At 39.2% G+C, this 22,137-nt stretch overlaps 1 protein-coding gene across 20 annotated transcripts in view; it reads right to left on the bottom strand.

Moving 5' to 3' along the window:
• C2CD5 (C2 calcium dependent domain containing 5) overlaps positions 1-22,137 on the bottom strand; it is a 77,380-nt gene that overhangs the window by 29,693 nt on the left and 25,550 nt on the right. For all 20 annotated transcript variants that reach the window (XM_058656076.1, XM_058656077.1, XM_058656078.1 and 17 more), the window contains 5 exons: positions 20,129-20,237; positions 7,578-7,692; positions 3,802-3,897; positions 2,385-2,576; positions 296-482 (listed from right to left, as the gene is read on the bottom strand). In XM_058656076.1, the coding sequence (XP_058512059.1) occupies positions 296-482; positions 2,385-2,576; positions 3,802-3,897; positions 7,578-7,692; positions 20,129-20,237 (699 nt within the window). The remainder of the gene's footprint in view (positions 1-295; positions 483-2,384; positions 2,577-3,801; positions 3,898-7,577; positions 7,693-20,128; positions 20,238-22,137) is intronic.

Genomic DNA, 22,137 nt, shown 5'->3' with positions numbered 1-22,137 from the left:
TCAATCTGTAACTCTGCCTTTCAAATAAATGAAACTTAAGAAAAATAAGAACAAGCAGTCTAGGGCACAGACACACACAACAGTAACGTGACTGCAGTTATTGCGACTACGGTCACAGTTCCCTGAAGTTTGTGAGGCCCAACACAGGATCTTGCTCTGCTTCAATGGTCCCCAACACTTAAAAGATTTAAACACCATTTTCTTTAGAGGATATCTTTTTAGAAGGTTCTTTACATCACATACAATAGAATTTGCTACAACTACAGAAATCAAAACTTGAAACACCTCAACTTACCGCTAAGCCCATCAACATATTTTCACCCACTGTGATCTGAATTCTTAGCCCAAACAAGGCGTTCATTCCTTTAAGTTTTAGTTTGTTCATCAGCTGGGTGTGCACTTCATACTCCATAAACGGCAGGAGATTACTGACGGCTGTGGCATTCGCTTCGGCCTGTGCTTTCTTTTTTAAGCGACATAATCTGTTAAGGAAAGTAATTCAGTCAGTGGACAATATTCATCTAAGGAAATGCTTAATTCCTAACATTTTCTGAAAATGTTTGTTATATTTACATGTTTTAAATATAAGATTAATCTTTTTTCCACTTTTGTTTCTGTGTAAACTTCACTAAGTTATATTTTACTAAATAATGGGAGTGCTTAAAATCTGTATAAATGAAATAAATATTGACCCAAATCACCAGAGAAAATCTTGGGTTCCATAACTGCATGTGGTTAGAAACATACTTTAAAGAACAACTAAACATGACTCTGCAATGAAGATGATGGAAAGAGAGGAGAAGGATAATCAACAGTGTCAAAAACACCAAATTTGGCATGAGAAACTGGGTAGAGAAAGGTGCCATTTATTAGAGCTGAAGGGGCTAACAAGAAAGCAGCTCAGCTTGGACTAAGCGCACAATGCCTGGCCTAGAACAACACGGCAGTGAAGCAGAGAGGGACCGGGATCTAACGCTCTGAAGGAAGTTCTGGCCTCCCGCCACAAAGGTAGGCGTCGCAGACCTAGAGAAAGCTGAGAGATCCACAGGAGTTGATGGAGAACCAGACAGAGCTTTGAGACGGTCTCTGAACAGGACTCCACAGGGCAGCTGAAGACTACACACAGGCAGGGAAACACAAGGTGCAACACTGTGAAATCAAGGACACTTCAAGAGAAGATGACCAGCTGTGTCATGCAGCTCCCATTTTAGACAGCTACAGCTCTTTCTAGTGCGCCTACACAACTGAAGATATACTTCTCCAGAGTGTTTCAGAAGGAACTACTTTTTCCTTTGACTTACAAAAATCATTTATGTATTTCCATTTATTTCAAAGGCAGAGAGCCAGATACCTAGGAGAGGAGAAAGATTGATCTTCCACATCCTTGTTCACTCCCCACAAGCCTGCAGAATGCCAAGCCAAGCCCGGCTGAAGCTAGGAGCTAGAAACTCAGTCCGAGATTCCCACACGCATGGCAGGGACCCAGGCACCTGAGTCACTGAGCCATCACCTGCTGTCACCCAAAGTGTGCTCTAGATGAGAGACAGGAGGCAGGAGTGGAGCTGGAACTTCAACTGGGGTGGGTACCTGGCACAAGGGTTAAGACGCTGCTAGGGACACCTCTGTACAAGTTGTGTCTCTCCTTCAGGTGCTAATAGGCACCCTGGGAGGCAGCAGCAGCTAATGGCTCCCATACGTGGGTCCCTGTCATGTGGAACAACTGAAACATTATCCTACCCACCCTCTTCCACACCTAGACCTTCCCCACCTTGATGGGAGGCCCACATGGGCATGCACCGCTCTCAACTATGTAAACAATAGATTTTTTTAAGTTAACATCCAGTCAAATCCCTATCCTAGCCCATAGGGCGCAGTGATGTTGCACAACAGAAAAGACACTGCCTACAGTGTCAGCATCCCATATGGTGGACAGCTCAAATTCCAGCTGTTCTACTTCCAGTTCGGTTCCCTGCTAAGGCATCTGAGAAAGAAGTATCTACGCTGTCACTTATGTGGGAGATCCAGGCAGCGTCCTGGCCACTGTGCTCATGTGGGGAGTGAACCAGTATGGAAGATCTCTGTTTCCTTCTGTCTCTGTTACCCTGTCTTTCAAAATCCTTACGAATAAAAGGAAATTCCTAGCCCATAGCAGGTTAATTAATCATCTCCATAATAATAAATATTTAAATTTAAATTCTTACAATTTGCTTTTGCATATAAACTTACTTGAACTGTATGCCAAGAATATTTTAATTCCAAATTTTGCATGCAATAAAATACAAGGTTGGGAGAGAAGTGCCCAGCTCGGCTATAATCAAACAGGTTTATGATTCCACATTTCATACTTTTTTTGGGAATATTAGATACTGCTTTCACAGACATACCTTGCTTGAATGAGACAACCTTTTCCAATAACAGCTGCATCTGTCGGGAGGTCTATAGTGGTAAACAGAACATCAGGAACTTTTTGTTTCCTACAGTTATAGCAATATGTGAGATGAGCTGGAAATGGCATATTCAGTTCATCATATGGTATATGGCAAAATCCACAGCCAACAGGCACATTTTCTTCAAGCCTATATAAACACATTAAGGAAAAAACATACAGCATTCTTGCATAATCTGATTTTTTTCAAAAATATGTACATGTATAGTACTGATGTATAAACTAGATAATTCTACCACTACAGGCTGTAAGAGTAGCACTGTGATCGATAAGAATGATAAATGACCCTGATATCAAAACTTCACACTTTTCCTATAGGACAAACAACTAATACAAGGAGACCATCATCAACACTGATTCTTTGAGGCTTTACACCTGACAAAGATTGCTACTGTCTCAAAGCTTTTTTCTGAAAGATATGAAAAAACAGTTGGACGATATAGATATCATTTGCCTACCAGCTGACAAAAATAACCACAGAAAAATGCCTAAGAGAAAAAAAATGGCTTAACCAATCTAAAAATTTGGGAGAAAAAATTGGCATAAAAATTAAAACAACACAAGTTAAAATAGACCCACTCTAAAATTTATTTCCCAATGAGTAGTTGAGCATTTCTGAAAAGGCAAAATGTTTGCTTCCTAAATGATGTACAAATCATAAAGACACCACGATGAAACGCCCAAATCCACTGTGACACACTTGTTGCTGCGTGCTGCCTGTGACTTCATCTTACAATGATTAAACTGTTTCTCATTCATGAAGTTTGATAAAGTCAAGACAACAGGAATCAACAGACTGAACCCTTAAAATGAACTTCAGTCTTTCATAACATCATATTTAGGAGTCTGGAAAGACATGAATCTTTCCCCTCCCTAATCTAAAGCAACACTTTCCGAGCTGAAACCTAGGGGCAGGCTTTTCCATTACATTCAGCTCTGGGCCTGGCTCCTGAACCCAGCTTCCTGCTACCACAGGAGCGAGGAAGCCCTGGGTCTGGCTAAGGGGACAGAGAGGAGGCCATCCACACAGGCCATCGGATTCAGTTTCTTGCTCTTGCTTGGCCTCAGCCCAGACCAAGGCCACTGTAGGCAGGTGGGTAGTAAACTAGTAAGCAGGTTGCTCTTTATCAAGTACATACTTTGTGATCTTATGATTCTTTAATTGGTTGGAAATAATTTGTACAATCTCCTCTCTGTTACCAGCATTACAAGACACAGCATTGCAAAGCACGGTCCTGATTTCTGCATTGAACTACCATGAGCCACCCACACAGAGAACTGCCCCAACTCCGAGGAAGGAAGAAAGGTCAACCTCGCCCTCTCTTTATGGAAAAAAGCCAGGCCGCCATGATAACCTTTGTTCCAAACAGCCCTCCACGGTGCCCTCCTGCAGAAAGCGGGGGTTCAGCACGGCCGCTGTCCCGGAAGCAGATAAAATACAGACTTCTTCGCTGTGAAAGAAAAAACACAAACTCCCATCACCGGTCAACGAAACTTGGGAACACTAAATATCAAAGTGATTACAAGAATGACAATTGAAGGTCGAGCTAATAACTTCTAGATGATATCACCAGATTACCTCCTAAACTGAGGACACAAAGCAGAAGGACTTATTAGAATGGCTGAGGTAAGAATTCTTAATAAATTCAAAAGAAATAGTATTACTGACCATAGCTTGTTTGGGGAGATAGTAAGGCTGAAACATGAGAACATCTCAAAACATAAGCAATACTGAACTACACTGTTGAATCTAACAACAATTCTGTGCTAAAACATTCTTTAAATGATGTACAATTTATTGAAATCACTTTGGGGTGGATGTTCATCCTGCAGTTAAGCTATCCTCGTCCCCTATCAGAACACGTGGGTTTGATGCTTTGCAGCTCCAGCCCCTGGCTCTTGGCTTCCACACAAGGCCAACTCCAAGAGGAAACGGGGATGCTGCAGCAGCCGGTTCCGGCCACCCCCGGTGGAAAAGGGACTGAGTTCCTAACTCCTGACTCTCGGCTTCTGGCTGGCCCAGGCCTGGTTTCTGTGGGCATCAGAGGAGTGATCCAGCAGACGGCTGCACCCTCTTTTTCTTTCTATCTCGCTCTGCCTCTCAAATAAGTACATAAAAAAGATGCAGTTCTTACAAGGTGTAACTATATTAATATGTGTACTGCTGTGATTTAATTAAAATTTAAATAATTGTAAAGGCACATGAAATAGTGCCCAAAATACACTAAGTGCAGCTTTACTACTCATTAACTTGTGATATAAAAGATCTTAGAAGAATTCTTAAAATCTTAAAATATTAAATTCTTAAAAGAATGTCCAGCTTTTCCACTTCTGATCCAGCTTTCTGCTTTGGGCCTGGAAAGTAGCAGAGGATGATGGCCCAGGTCCCTGGTTCTCTGCATCTGCACCTGCTTGGGAGATGGGAGACCCAGAGAGGCTCCTGGCTTCAGATCAGCTCAGCTCTGGCTGCTGAGGACATTTGGGGGTAAATCAGCAGAAGGAAGGCCTTCTCTCTCTCTCTCTCTCTCTCTCTCTCCTTTCCGTAAATCTGCCTTTCAAATAAAAATAAATTAAATTAAAAAAAGAGGGCCCAATGTGGGGAGCCTAGTAGCTAAAGTCCTCCCTTTATAGGCCCGGGATCCCTTATGGGTGTGCCGGTTCCTGTCCTGGTTGCCCCACTGCCCATCCAGCTCCCTGCCTGTGGTCTGAAAAAGCAGTCGAGGATGGCCCAAAGCCTTGGGACCCTGGCACCTGCATGGGAGACCTGGAAGCAGCTCCTGGCTCCTGACTTCGGATTGGCTCAGCACCAACCATTGCGGCCACTTGGAGAGTAAACCAGTGGATGGAAGATCTTTCTGTCTCTCCTCTCTATAAATCTGACTTTCCAACAAAAATAGATAAATGTTTAAAATAATAATGATAACATAGCAAAAAAGTAAGCAAAAAAAAAAATAGAATTCTGTAAAAGTCTATTACATATCACCCAACTGGAAGCCCAAAAACTCTAACGGCCTTACTATTGCTTGTGACCATCCGAGGCAAATGAGCAGCTTAGGATGAAAGGCTAGGAACAAGATGTGCATGGCACAGAGAGGCTTAAGAGGAGATAAAGGAAAAGTGGTTTGGACTGTAAGTGAGGAGCCAGGCTTTTTATAAGGCAATCAGGCACAGAAGAAGTTCTAAGGAGTAACACATTGCCACTGGGCGTTTCAGAACCAAGGAGTTCTAAGATTAGAAGCAAATGTCAAAAGGATGACTCCACTAAGTAGACTGCATGGAAAACAGTAAAGGACATAAATACAAACATTTTTGATAGGATTTAAGTAAAAAATTTTGAGGTCTAGAAAAGCAAAAAATCGTTTCTGGAAGATGAATTTAAACTTCTAAGTATACTAACTGGACTAATTTGTACATTTTGCAACTGGCCCGTGTCCCCAGCTTGCTGAGGATACAGCAAAGCCTCTGACCGTCACACCTTACTCTTCTTATCTTTGAACCCCAAGCCCATACTGCTTCTCTTTGCTTTTGGGATCCATAATCACCCTCCAAGATTCAATTAAAGCATCAACTACTTCAGTGACACCTTGTAACAATCCTATTTCTCACTTCAGCCCTCTGGAATCTGAAAGCAGGATGGAGTATATAAATCATAAATCTACTATATCTGTCATAATTCTCCAGTACAATGCCAATCTACTGGCAGTAAGAATTATATTCTTTAATATTGGTATCCGTAAAACTGGAAACTGTGTGAGACTAAATCCATGAGGGAGGCAAGATTACCTATTGGGGAGGAACAGGCAGATAATAAGAACAGATAATAAGCATGAAAAAGGAAGCAGTTAACATGAATGGGACAGCTACCATGGAGCTAGAACAGCTCAAAGACATAGTACATGGCAGGCAAAACAGTAGGGCTAAAAGAAATTAAATAGTTGGCTCTTTAAGACCCATTTACTCTATTCTAATGATTTCTCCCCAACAAAAATGATTATCTCTAGAGCAGAAAAGCAAAGGTAGTATTTAAGGGTGCCAAAACAGCCAGCAAATCTACTAAAGTAAAGAACTGGGAAAATGCTTGGTTAAGGTTCAAGGCCAAGCATTTGGTGCAGTTAACATGCCACTTAGGACAACTCATGTAAGCGTGGTGGATTTGCCCAGCTACTTGGCTTCTGATCCACCTTCCTGCTAAAGCAGATCCTAGGTGTTAGCAGGAAGAAGATAGCTTAGATACTTGGGTCCCGAACACCTATTCAGGAGACCAGATGGAGTTCCTGACTCCTGGCTTCAGCTTGGCCCAGTCCTGGTTGTTATAGGCATTTGGGGAGTGAACTAGCAAATGGACAATCTCTTTGTGTCTCTTTTCCTTTAAAATAAAATTAAAATAAAAAATACAAAGGTAAAAAAAAATTAAGTGGAAATGAGAAAACTGGTGGAAAACATAATGTTCTATTCTAAGAATAAAATTTTGCAGTGTAAGTGGAATAGCTTGTGGCCATAATGAACATGGCTACAAGTCAAGCGGAGACAGAGGATTTTTGAGGTACTACATTGTCAGGTGCAACTGGAGGAGAGAGCAGGGACGTTATGAAGAAAGGTAGGAGAACCTTTTGAAGGTGGAGGAGTCTGAACACTAGGATGGCATGGTTTTAAAGCAGGAGCTAGGCTGTCCAAAGTTAACAAGGAGAAGGAACCTAGAGTCAAGAGGAAGAAAGCCCTTTCACAGCATGGTAAGTAAGGAGGGATGATCTGCTGGCAGGATAAAGTCACGTGAGTGGCAGGAAACAGGATAAGTAAACAATCTATCTGGCAGTTCATTTCCAACACAGCAAGCAAGAATTCCGAAGTTTCCAGTGCAGACCCAGCAGAGCCACAAACCCCAGTGAGACAGGCCTAGAGTCAATACTTGGGAGGTGCTAGAATAATGTCTTCTTTCAAAACCTTACAGAATGGAGGCTTAGAGAAACTGAGCAACTTTCCCAAAGTGTCACAATGTGTAAGTGGCAAACATAACACATGGTACGTAATCCTAATCACTTCCTTAGTCGTTTTCCTATATATGGACATAAAGCTCTTGCCCATTCCACTGGCAATGTAAACTATGCACCCAGAAAATCAAGCTGCTATTTACCAGATGCTAGTGGATTCGCTGTAGCCCACTACAGCATGACAGCCTAACGCTTTAGCATGCGATTTGATTTCTTGTCTGATCTCTGCCCACCATGCATCTCGAGTTTCTGGTTCATCTGAAAAATAAATTTCAAATCAGTTCACTACTCAACAGCATATCATGATACAAATAGGAAATGTTTAAAATAAACATACTACGGGATATTTTTTTAAAAGTGTTCTACAACAGATTTTTAAACCTCACATCTTTTAAACACTACCTCTTAAAAGAACAAAAATTTAACATTTGAAATTTGATCACTGAAATTAAACCACCAAGATCTATCTGCTTCATTTCTTCAAGTAATACCCACAAAAATGTATCTTAGTAGATACAACTTAGAGTGCAGATGAGAGTTTTGGATTCTGATCTTAATTAGGAGGATAACCTGTCTCTCATCGGAGTGACACCTTGTGTGTCATATGCATAAATTTAAATTCTGATTTCACACCCTGGTGCCTAATTTTCAGTCAAATACTACTTTTGAGGTTCTTTTCAAGGCAAAGATTTGTCAACATTAAAAGAGAGGAAGCCATCTGTAGCCAGTATCTGTAGAGATGATATTCTTAAAACAGTTACAAGAAATCAAGGGACTTGAGAATCGGAACAACAACAACAAAAGATAGGAAGCAAATACACTTAAAAGATAAATACTAACAATTTGGTTAATGCATATAAGGATAACTTTCAGGCAGAACAATATAACTTCCATATATGGTTCTGTAATTAAAAAACAAAATAAGGCTCAGACCCAAAAAATTAGGGCAGCCCAGGATTTTCTATAATGGAACACGGGCCTCACTCCCCCCTAATGGTTTGCATTCGCTGCAAACTACAGCCCTTCTTAATAAAAGATGTTAAAAGTAAAACAGTTACTGATTTGTTTCCTTTTGTGGCCAATTCTTGTTTGTGAACAATCTGAAACACCAAACTACTTAAACAAATTTCAATAGAAAGCTATTTACATCAAACTTTCAATAGAACTGCAAATTTTCCACATAAAGACTAATATTAAAACTGAAAAATAATCTAGATACTTTCTATTTTTAAACTGAAGAATTTTCAAGAAATATTTTTCAAAGAAGTAGAAAACGTAGAATTATACTCACTAGTAACATAGTGAAGACAGCAAAGTAAATACAGATTTAGAGGCTTATCATATTCACATTTCTGTGAGAGGATTTTGTCTCCTCCCACAGGAGGACCTCAGCAAGGGAGTAAATGAGATCAAAGCCACTACAAATGATGTCAGGCAGTTCTTGAATTAAAGCTTTGAATCCAAGATAGGACTACCCTAAAATTTTATTTCATAAGAAAATAAAAAAAAAAATGCAGACTTCAGAACACTGAGGAAAAAGCCAAAGTGTAAGATTTAAAAAAAGAAAAAAAAAAAGGAATAGAAAAGCCTACAATGTGGTGAAAGTAATCAGTATTACGATATTACGAATTAAGAAACATGTAAAACAATTAAATGACCTTATTTTGCATATGCATATATATAATGAGTTACATAACCTCTTCATATTGCTAGCTTTAATGTTTATTTAACAACAAAAATATGCTTTCCAATCTATTCTCTTTCCCTTCTGAAACAGACAAGCTTCATAAGTTGGTACATGCATTAACATAATCACAGCCTAAAGCAAATCTGTCAATCCAAAATCAAGCTATTATTCAGGCAAGTATTCTAATCAATTATTATGCTTGACAGAAAGCAAAACATCTTGAATAAGAAATGCATTTCAGCTTAGAAAAATAATTATTTTCCTAAGAAAACTCCATGAGATAGTTTTTTTCTTAAACTAGATCTGCTACTTACTTTTTACAACCTGAAAGTTTAAAATATTATTTTCTAGAGCAAATAACTGTATTTTTTTTAGGAACAGATTTTCTCACATTAGGGTTGCCTATTAGCTGTGCCATTGGTAAAGATATGACAGCTTTTTTGAGAAATTAATTTTACAAGAAATGATCTATAATATTGCTTTAACAGCCAATGAAAAATGAAGGTGGCTATTAATTTTAAGTTGGAAACACATTTACTAGAAATGGCCAGCATGTCTTAATGGAAAAATATGTAAGTGTAATTCCTGTGAGATACATGTAACCACATAGAAAACAAAGTATATTTACATCAAACTTACCTTAGTATGACACACAAAATAATCAGATAATTAAACCAAACACTATGAAAGAGTAAGTGGCTGATTAAAGAAAACAACAACAAAAAACAAGAAGCTGAATGCAGCGCCAGTGGAGCATTCACACTCTTCTGACACATTCACAAGCAGCCTTTATTTCGACACATGAGCCACACATCTGCACATGAGGATGCCATTACTGTATTTCAGAAACTACGTACAATTGTGGTCAAAAGCTAACAAGAGTTACATAACATGGGAGCTTAGGAAGCAGAACGGCATATGTCCACACTCCAGAGTAGTTCTTGAATTTGGTTTTTTGGTTACAGCAAAAGCTCAAGGAACAGAGGGTTTGCAAAGCAGATTCAGCATACAGGAGCCAGAAACAGTGGATATTTGGGCGCATGCTTGGATCAGGTGACAGTACGGACCGAAAACTATGGCAGCTCACTGAAATGGTCACAGAAAGGAATGGCCCTGGAGCTAGGTGACAGCCGGCAAGCATACAGTGGGGAGCACTTCATCACACACTAGTGATTGTACTAACAATAATCATCTGCAGCTCTAGAAACAAGGCCAAAGGACAAGATCTATAATATACACAAAGATATTTTTTTATTTTTGGACTATTAAATTTAAGATCTGTTGGAATAAAATTAAACTATTTATTACTACAGAAAAGTTAAATTTTTCTTCAAAGCCTATATTGCACTCGTGCTAAAGGTAAGCTACAGAATCTTCAGCCTAATTTATTACCAACAAAAACTCAGAAATAATAGAATTTGAGCTCTGCAATACAATTTTTAAAAGTTTAAAACTACTATTACATTCATGGGAGACTAGTGAATTTGAATTGTATTATTCACTATATGATAAACACAAAATTGAGGTTCTATCATAGTTTTTAAAAAGGCAAAAGAGACTAGCTCAAAAAATGATGGCAATTGCACCTGCTACACATTTAATTTAGTTCTTTGAAAGATATACAGCTGAGATGTGAGATCACATTTAAAAACCATTTCATAGATGTCTAGAAAGGAAAAAAAACTCCTCACTTTAAATACTACGCTCCTTCCAGTAATCACACAGATACCAGTCATTTAAAGAGAACGTGAAAGTTAATTAATATGGGCCCATTAACCTAGAGGCTAAACCCCTTGCCTTGCATGCACTGAGATCTCATGTGGGCACCAATTTGTGTCCTGGCTGCTCCACTTCCCTTCCAGCTCCCTGCTTGTTGGCCTGGGAAAGCAGTACAGAACAGCCCAAAGCCTTGGGATCCTACACCTGCATAGCAGTCCTGGAAATCCTGGCTCCTGGCTTCAGATCGGCTCAGCCCCAGCCACCGTGGCCACTTAGGGAGTGAGTCTACGGATGGAAGTTCTTTCTGTCTCTCCTTCTCTCTGTGAATTTGACTTTCCAACAAAAACAAATAAATCTTTTAAAAAGTTAAGTATTATACAAACTACATTTCATATTACTTTGCTTTTCTTCTATAGGTCAAAAACTGTGCATATATGATATCACTAATTTTTTTTTTATTGTAGGCATGAACAGAACTCTAAATATCTCATTGAATTAAGGGCTAACGCTGGCACATGTGGGTTGACATCAGAATTAATTCACCTGTACTACACTGCTACTCTCCTAGAGCATGGCCACAGCTTGATGTCATGCCATCTGTTTATTATTTTATCATGCTTGTGAAGTGCAGGTGGAATTGGTAGACTTCTAAAATAAAAGTCTATCTCTCGGAAAGTAAAGAAATAAACAAGTCAACAAAATATTCCTTTTTGAACTCAATCACACACTTCTATTTTTACAAAGCTCTTGGAGACAACTCAGACCTGGAAAACCTTTTAACTTTCTTAAATGAAAAAAAAAATAAAAGGAAATGGCCTTTCAATCTAATTTATAAGTGAACAAGTGAATTCAATCTAATTTATAAGTGAACAAGAGGAGATAGAATGTTAAGCTGGAACAAATAAAAGCTCCTAATACAGCAATGATCTTATTACTAGACACCATGGAAATCTGTATTCCTAAATACCTGAAAGCAGTATTCTGAAAGGATAACTCCTGAAGAAGACTAATTTCTCTAATGAAACAGAAATTTAAAAGTTAGGTTCAGGAAAGAATCCTCTGGCTGGGTAGGGTCAAGCCCAGTCTATGAGTGCCTCACCGCAGAGGAAGTGCCGTGCAAACAAAGCAAATGGAGGGCTTGGTAACTGGCTACTAGGCTGGCACCTGGGACAGAACCCAGGCTGGACCCAACCGGAGTCATCTTCTTACATATAGTATAAAAGGATGTCAGTTACTCTAAAATTACCAGTAGCATAAAAAAGCTCACACATCATGCATTTATGCCATCCTGAATTTTATTTACCGACTTCCTACATTATTAAAGTATTGAGAACCAAAAGCTGCTTACCTAATTTAGACTTAGTCTTTGCACATCTGCTCAGAAGTTAGTTCTCAGATAAAGTGAAAAGACTAACTGTTGAGAAGATCAGAATTCAAATCCAAGAATGCCTATTAGCTCACTCCAATTAACTAATACTCACATAATACAGTATACATTTAAACTGTAAGAATTAGGTTAGATTATTTGCATCAACAGATGTCTATCTCACTTAAGAATGTGTATTCCTGGGCCCGGCGGCGTGGCCTAGCAGCTAAAGTCCTCGCCTTGAACGCACCGGGATCCCATATGGGCGTTGGTTCTAATCCCGGCAGCTCCACTTCCCATCCAGCTCCCTGCTTGTGGCCTGGGAAGGCAGTCGAGGACGGCCCAATGCATTGAAACCACGGGAGACCTGGAAGAGGTTCCTGGTTCCTGGCATCGGATCAGCGCGCACCGGCCCGTTGCGGCTCACTTGGGGAGTGAATCATCGGACGGAAGATCTTCCTCTCTGTCTCTCCTCCTCTCTGTATATCTGACTTTGTAATAAAATAAATAAAATCTTTAAAAAAAATGTGTATTCCTTTTAGCAACCAACATGGCAGGGATTTCACAAACATCCAATAGCTAAAAAAATTTCTAATTTGGGCATGGTATGATGGCCCAATTGGTTAACCCTTCCCTTGCAAGTGCTGGGATCCCATATGGCTGCTGGTTTGTGTCTCAGCTGCCCCACTTCCCACCCAGATCCCTGCATATAGCTTGGGAAAGCAGTGAGGACGGCCCAAAGCCTTGGGACCCTGCACCCGTGTGGGAGCCAGTGGCTCCTGGCTTCGGATCAACTCAGCACTGGTTGTTACGGACATTTGGGGAGTGAATCAGGTTAAGGATACCTTTCTCTGCCTCTTCTCCTCTCTGTAAATTTGACTTTCCAATAAAAATAAGTTCTTAAGACAAAAATTTTCCACTGAAATAAAATAAATGGGGGACTATACCAGCACTGAGCCACAGCATTTTAAGCTGCTCCCCACCAGAGCTGGCGTCCCAAATGGAGACTAGATTTCCAAGATGAGCTGTTCCTCTTCTAATCCAAGTCCCTGCTAGTGTGCCTGGGAAAGCAGCACAAGATGAGCCAAGTGTTTGGCTCTTGAACACATGTGGGAGACCAGACAAAGGTCCTGGACCCTGGCTTCAGCCTGGCCCAGCCCTGACCACTGTGGCCATTTGGGAAATGAAACAGTACATGAAGTTTTCTGTCTCTCCTCACTTTCAAATAACTAAAAATGAACCTTGCCTCTTCACTAGTAATAGTTTACGTTAGGACTGCGAAAAATCTTAGGTACAATATATCCTAAAATCTTCAATCTATGTAAAATGTATTTTAGAAACACTAAGAAATATTCTCTAAAATAAGAGATAGCTAGTTTTTAATAAAATTTTACTTAAGGACATTTAAGGATTTAAAACATCAAGTCCAAAACATCTAAATGTGGAAGCTATTTCAAACTAATACATATCTTCAACCCACATTATATGGCTACTTTATACTTCTTCTTGCAACTTTCTGGAAAAATTACCTAAATCGCTATGCATCTTAAACAGAAAGAAAATAACAAATTTTTCTCAACTATATGAAGATCATGGCTGATCAAAACGTTCATGTATAAAGTGATCAAAAATATGTTTAGAGTTAACTTGGGAGAAAAAATTCATTTGAGAAATATTGAGCTTGGACTATTAAAATGATTCTTTGAATAGTTTTTACAACTTTTAAAAACCCACTTGAGTACCCAAACAGTAGCACTCAACAGCTCACTGAAACTTCAGATTTGAAAGTATAAAGTATTCTCTCAGAGAGATCCTGCTGATTTTAAACTCAAATATTTTATTAACTTATGATTAAAGTCAGAATACTAAAGCTCCAACTGTGGTTCAGTCACTTTCTATTCACCTTGAGAAAACTGCTCTGATCATTTTTGCTAAGCTACAAAATGGGATCAGTGCCTCACCCAGAGGATTTGTTGAGGGGATTAAAGAACTTTATATGAAAAAGTACTTACAGAGAACCTGCCACTGGGTGGCGCTCGGTAGTTAGCCCCTCTATCACCACCAAATCCTAGATCACAACTAACCAGTCTCTGTGTCTCTCCTTGCTGCCCGTAAATCTGTTCCAGGGATAGCGTGTGAGTGACGCTGGCTCTTGGGATGCTTGCACCCCACACAGGATTGCATGGCTCACACCTCAACTCTCCTATGCTTCTGATCCAGCTTCCTGCCACCGAGCAGCAGATAATGACCCAAGAACTTGGATTCCTATCATCCAGGTGGCTCCTGGCTTCTGGCCTATGCTAACGTCAGCATCAGCTCTTGAAGACATTTGGGAAATGACCCAGCAGAGAGAAGACCTCTCTACTCTCCTACCACTCGGCCTTTCAAATAAATAAATCATCCTTTAAAAACAAATAATAAAAAATATATATATATAAAAACAAAACAAAACAAAAAAAAACAAATAATAGGGCCCAGTGGTGTGGCCTAGTGGTTAAAGTCCTCGCCTTGAACGTGCCAGGATCCCATATGGGCGCCGGTTCTAATCCCGGTAGCTCCACTTCCCATCCAGCTCCCTGCTTGTGCCCTGGGAAAGCAGTCAAGGATGGCCCAGGGAGACCTGGAAGAGGTTCCTGGTTCCCGGCTTCGGATCGGTGCAGCACCAGCCATTGCGCTCACTTGGGGAGTGAATCATCGGACGGAAGATCTTCCTCTCTGTCTCTCCTCCTCTCTGTACATCTGCCTTTCCAACAAAAATAAATAAATCTTAAAAAACAAATAATAAATCCTTCCTGCATCCTGTAATCAATGACTGATGCAAATGTGATTCCAGGCCGCCCCACGGTGTTCGTGTGCACTCCCTTGCCTAGCATGCCACAAACAAGATCTGCAAATGCCGCCGTCTCCTTCCTTCCCAGCAGCAAGATACACCCCCATCTTTCTCCAAACCTGATATCAAACCAGAAAACGCAAGAAGCAAGATAAGAACAGGTACTATTTTTAACCTAGGTTCTCTCATATGGGTTCCCTCTCTCCTGCTCTATTTTCTACCACTGAAACTGAACGCAGTAGACAGGTGGAGAAATAAAAGCTGAACTAACAGACATTCTGCACCGTGTAGCAAATAACTTACAAAGTTGGAGCCAAACACATAAACATCATCAAAGGATCAAAAGCGCAAGTTTCAGAACCACACTACCCATTAACCCAAACCTTATCGTACACTGTCTGACACATGTAAGTCAACATGATACTCCAATATTTCTTTAAATCTGAACCGCATAAAATTCCCTGACAAAGTCAAACATGTCTTGCTCTTCGTCACACCACACAGAAAGCCACTCAGTGACCCTCTAACCTTAAGAGCGAGAGGTTCACGGATTCAGGGACTTGTCAGGTTTGCACCCTGTGAACCACCACAGTGAAACTTGTTCGCAAATGTGTGTCTCTCTCTCCCTTCCTCCTGCTAACTCTGCCATTTAAATAAAGCAGTAACTCTTTAAAAATTATTATTCCTTAATGTGCTCTCAACACCCTTTTTCTACATGGCCTTCTGCTGTCCCCACTAGGCTAATCTGCCCATAGTTTTAAAAACATATTCTAACTTTATAAAAGAATCCAGCACGTATGTTTGCATTTTTTTAACCATAAAGAAATAATAAGGATTAAAAAAAAAAAAGAAATAATAAGGAGCCAGTGGTTAGCCTCATTAACTCCTCCGTGAGACTCCACAGAGGCCCAGCCTCCTGGATCTGGCCTGGCCCAGCCCTGGCTGTTTAGGTAATTCATCTCTCACTCCACCTCTTTCCACAACTGGATTTCATATAAATAGATTTTCTTTAAGGCAATAATAAAATACTAAGCTAAAAAAGACCATTTTAATTCTAATCAATGAGAGCATGCTGGTAAACTTTGGCATATAGGGGTAATGACCTAAAGATGACCCAACTGATCCCACACTCCATCTGCAAATGCTGGGCCTGAACTGAGGTACTCTCCATGGTAAGAGAGGCACTGTCATCAATCATGCATAACTCACTTCAGAACTCATATCCTGGGCTTCTAAAAGCAATATATTTGCGGCATTCAAAAGATTATGAGATACTGTCTAAAACGCTGAGTCCTTTGGTGTCTTTGTTTTTCTGTAATATATTTTCTGATACAAAGAACTGAAGTTTTGGGGCAGTACGGTGGCACAGCAAACTAACCCTCTGCCCGTACGGTGCCAACATCCCTTATGAGTGCCATTTTGTGTGTGGCTGCTCCACTTCTGATTCAGCTTCCTGCTAATGGCCTGGAAAAGCAACGGAGGAAGGCCCAAGGCCCTGGGACCCTGCACCCAAGTGGGAGATCTGAAGAAGTTCCTGGTTCCTGCGACCTACCTTCAAATCACCTCAGCTCTGCCTGTTGTAGCCATATGGGGAGTGAACCAGCGGACCGAAAACCTTCTCTCTTCTATCTCTCCTTCCCTCTCTAAAATCTGCCTTCAAATAAAAATAAATCACTCTTTTTTAAAAAGAAAAGAAAACCATGAAGTTTCTTGAAGCAACAATCAGCTTCAGATACTCAAATTGGTTCTATTATTTAATTTAAAACAAAGGCTGTTTAAAATTTAAATATTTTCACTTTCTAAATATACCTTCATCAAAATGAAAAATTTGACTTTGTCTCTAAACCACATCATCAGCTGTAATGTTCTCTACTTTATTTCTTTTCAAAATGCAAACTCTATCCACATATAAAATCACTGAGAAAAATTACATTCTCATGTGTAAAGGTAAGAAGCAAGACATTTAATCTGCAAAAAAAAATTGCTGTTACTAAATTTTAGAACACTTCTAGAATTATAAAAATCGAATTACACCTAGTTTTTTATAGAGCACTAAGTATTTTCTATTCAAATCTAAATATCAGCTTAAATGTTAGAATTCTGAAGCTAGTCAATAAATATGTATAATTAACAATGTTTGCTTGATCAAAAAGCTAATGCCCATGATAGCTACATATGAAAAAAACTGCCCTGAATGTACTAAATTTAAGTTATCATCCTGAAAATTTATCACCTAAAAAAAGTAATTCACAAATCAATGATATTTCTATGGTTTCTATGGTTTTGACTAATTGAATATTTTTAATGCATTTCCATGGAAATCATGTTATTAAACATATTACAGAATGTGTCTGCAAACTACATTAAGCCTATTTAGTCTACAACATTTCTAAAAACTTCACTGAGCTGCCATAATTTTTGTCAGCATATGTAGTACTGAATGACCATTAAAATACCTGAATTGAAACTATTCCAGTCTAGTAGTTTGTAAGATCTTGTGTTACCCATAATTCCGACAAAGGCTGAGTTCAAAACAGCAAATTAGTAGATCAGTTTTAGGTGCAGAATAGTAGGAATAAAACAAACAAACAAAAAAAACACTATAAACAAGAACACAATTGACAACATTACTCAACAGGAACTGGAAAGACACAGACAGCAGAGTTAATAAGAAGTAGAAATAGAAAAGAAATAGAGGCAGACCATAGGACTCTACCATTATCCAGTCTAGTTCTCCATTCATGACCTTTAAAACCACCCCATTCTTTCCCTTGTTGTAGGCTCCTGTTTAATATTTAATAAAGGAGGAAGTTCTAAAAAATAAACTCAAATAATAATCCATAAAGTTAGCAGGTAGTCCGGGTTTGATAGTAAATTTATATGTCATTTTGTACTGAGGGTGAAGTAAAAATTCTTCAAATCCATTAACTGAAAACACAGCTGCAAGATTCATTTGAGAATGCAAACACAGAACTCTTAATAGCAGTACCTGCATCTCAAAGGGTCCTAAGTTTCTCTCCGCAATGTCACAAAAGTAAACACTTCATTATGGAAAATGTTTGATTCACTTTATGTTAACACCCAGCTTTTTTAAACACAAATCTAAGTTTTTATACTGATTTAAGGGGTTTTGAGGTTAATAAATGCTCTTAAGAAAATCATTCTTTTTAGTTAAAACTATATACGTATAACAATCCAAAATGGGAATCTTTTAAATCAAATTAGTATAATTTTAGAACTGTTATATCATTGATATGTCTTTAACTGAAAAGGAAAGAAAAATATATTTATAAACATTGACAGCATTTATATCTGCTCATAGCCACTTGGGAAGTAATTTATTCATAAGAGCTTTTCTACATGTGAACAAAAAAAATATTCTGAAAAGAAAAGAAAAGGAGAGAATGGGTAGTTTTGGTAGTTACAAGATATCGAATACATCCTATAACAAGGACTCTGATTTTTCCCTGGACCTGGATTCCTATATTTGTTTTACACAATTAGAAAAAACTGGCAGGTATGATAAATCCCCAAAAGAGGCTCTTTAGATAAAAACCTGGGACACCTGAAATATAACTGTGTGCTTAAAAATTTAAGTAACCTTCACTTGTTCTCTCAGGCTCTGCTACTTAGAGAACATGTAAGTAACAAGATAAAAGCCAGGCATTTTTAGTCAACAGAGGCATCACCAATACCTGAAACTATTTTTGCAGCTGTCATGCCAGGTGATGCCATTTCTTAAAATATAGTGAGTCAAAGGTTCAGAGAAATACAGATGATCCGCCTTGGGTCTGAGAGACAAAGTGAGGTACTGTTAACTCACTACCTGCTTGTATGGTATAAAGAATTTAAGTTAGTAAACACCAAGATGTCAAACTTGGCATAGCCTACAAGATGTCGGTACATTATATTAGCAGAAGTCTCAAATTTTCTTTACTTACTACAGACCATGTAAGTACAATACAGAAAGGATCTTCAATTGACCGGAATAGTAAGAAGCAAGGAACAAAACTAGAGACTGAAAGAGAATGCCAAGGCTTACAGGATATTTGTTTAGCTTTCCAAGTTTATATATCCCTGGCTAGCCTTGCTTTTATGAAGCCCGATTCAGTGTGTAACATTCCATTTTGCTTCCATGTAGTGAACTCAAATGACACCAAATCATAGAGAACAGGTTAAGCTTTTTTTTTTTTTCAATTTGAAGGGATGCTCATTAACCTTCTATCTTAAGTCACTACACAGTGTCTTCTTTTTATCACTCTTCTTTGTATAGCTGCTAATATAAGCCTCGAGAAGAGGTAACTGGATGACAAAGTAAGATATTAATATAATTTCTGGTTTAAGGGATGTCATCAAAATAACTGATCTAAGCAACTGATTGAACATCCAGTCAATAAGAGATCCAAGAACATATCTCACTGAAAAAGTTTCTATCATTTCTGACACTCATGTTAAGACTGAGAACAAATACTACAATATTTCTAATTCAAGTGCCTAAAATTACTAGGACTTCAATTCCCACCTTCATTTGAAATTATGGCCCCATATTTTAACAAAAGGAGCTTCCACTCTTCCTTGTCTTGTTTATTATGTGCATCAAACAAATAACTACAATAAACAAGCCAAGGAACCGGATATTAGGAAGTTACTGTTTTTTTTTTAATTCATGGACATTCAACATAACGCTTACAATTAAGTTTTAAAAGAATGCCTTTTGCATTTTTTATTTTGAATGAGAAGAATTAACATTTTAAACAAGCGTTCTAAACAATCAAATTAAAGGTTTTTTTTATTTCCATGTGTCAAAGTAAACAGCTGACTGAAAAGTTATTTAAGGAGTCCCTCGAAGTGATCCTTGCCTAAAAATAAGTCAAGGTTGGTTTATTTGTTTTATATAGGAAGTAACTAGCATATCACTTCCACTTAATCTATTTTCAATTATGATACTATAAATATTGTCAAGTACCATGTGCCAGTTTACACTTTGCTTTCTTTTTTCAGATAGAATTGGCTTAATTAGCAGCATTATAAAAATCTATTTTAAAAATCACAATTTAAATAAACACTGAAAACAAACTTCTTAAGAACTTACCTGGATTGTGGATACGATCCAAAAGCTTCACCGAGCGTGCACTGACAACACCTCCAACGTGAACAAGAAACCCAGGAGGAAAGGCCGTCAGGGTGAAAAATGGAAACTCCTGGCAGAGAAAATGAGGGAAAATGGGACTGTCCACATGCAAAGCATAAAACTGCTTGTCATAAAAAAGCATCATTGCCTTCAAAATAAAAAGTTCACTATATGCTCTACATGCTTTGTACTTAAATTCCCCTGGCTGTTTAGCATTCTGAATGCATTTCCCCACATGGACAGTGTCACCGAGAATCCAGACACCCCTCCCACCAAGTCTCAGCCTGGGACACGTGGAACATGCTTACCTCTCAACTGGGCCCTACTTTGCTATAACTGCAGAGACATAGCCAACCCTTCACATAAACACCAAGGAAGAGCTACTGGTGAAGACTGCAAAAGCCTGGGCACAGCAGAGCTAACAGTGGGACCCAGAGAGGGGTACTGTGCGTTAGCAGAAAGGAGCAAGGAAAGGGCCCCACACCAACATGGGGAAGGTACAGCGCATCACCTCCTGGGGTGATTTATCTTCAGTCTATCCATACCAGGGCAGCAAGTGCACAAATGAGTAAGGAGAGGAGGACAGAAATGTGCTAGCTGGAACTAGGGAGGCAATACCACGCCACAAGCTCTTCTAAACTTCCTTTCTACACAGACCTCAGGAATTGAATGGCAGGAAGAAACATGGCAAAAAGAAACACCAATTAGAGAAGGGGATATCCAATGGGACTGTACCCAGGAGAAAGGGGAGGTCCTGTGACGGCCCAGATGCAAACGTACCTCCTGTTATAAAGACTGGATGCCAAAGAGTGGCCACCTGCCCTGCAAGATTCATACAGCCCACCTAACTGCACGTCACTTACCGAAGCTTCAGTTATTCTAAACACAACTGAGAGTTGCAATATAAGCAAATCAGGACTCTTAACCATCAAAAGAATTGTGTAGTTTCAAGTCTGAAAACACACTGGACCAAGCACGTGGCATACTGGGCTAAGGTACTGTCGGTGATGCCACTATCCCACCGAGATGCAAGTTCAAATGTAGCTCTTCTGCTTCCAACCCAGCCCCTTGCTCACACGCCTGGCAAAGCGGCAGCAGATGACACAAGTCCTTGGGCCTCCTCCACCCATGTGGGAGACCAGAAGAAGCTCCAGACTTTGGTCTGACCCGGCCTCGCTGGCTCTTAGGGCCATCTGCGGGGTGACTCAGTGGTGGAGATGATTATCTTCTCCTTGTCTCTCTCCATAACTCTGCTTTTCAAATAAATAAAAAACCTTAACCAGAGAAAGAAACCAGATCTTTGTTCACAGATTTCCACAGCCCATGTTCCAATCACAATATGCACAGAGTAAGTATAAATACATATTTTAGGAATTAGGAAATTCATCACAATCTTACTTTCTATACCCCAGCAGAAAAGCTGGAGGAGAAACAGATACAGAACAGCCCAAGCGTAGACATTAAAAGCAACACGACTACTGACTGGGTGCTTAAACCATGAAGAGTACAAACTCGTAACAGCACAATCCACAAGGCACAGCAACCGGGATCACTTGGCACAAAGGAAAACAGCCTTCATGCCTTAAACTCAAGACTGCAGAATACAAAATGTGTGTGCATCTGCACACATATTTCAGAGAGACAGAAAATCTAGGTTTTGAAAGAAAAAGTGAAAAATATAGTTTATGCAGGCATTTAGTTTTTCCCCAGCTGAAAGAACAAAAAAAACAGAAAAGGAATATTCATTTAAATGCATTCCAAAATCTTCAGAAATATGTGTTTATTTTATTTGAGTGATGAGTAAGCGAATGTGTTACCAGAAATGCATTTTCTTTAAAAGTAAGACACTAATATTATTTTCTTCAATGTCAGAAACATTTAAATTTTTAAAATTTCCTCATGGGATGATCCCATAGAGGGGGGAGAAAAACTATTTATTTACATTAATTAAAATCTTTTAGGTATCAACA

The sequence above is a fragment of the Ochotona princeps genome, chromosome 27, assembly GCF_030435755.1.
Source record: "Ochotona princeps isolate mOchPri1 chromosome 27, mOchPri1.hap1, whole genome shotgun sequence".
Classification (NCBI taxonomy): Eukaryota; Metazoa; Chordata; class Mammalia; order Lagomorpha; family Ochotonidae; genus Ochotona; species Ochotona princeps.
This window is presented reverse-complemented; position numbering and strand designations above follow the sequence as displayed.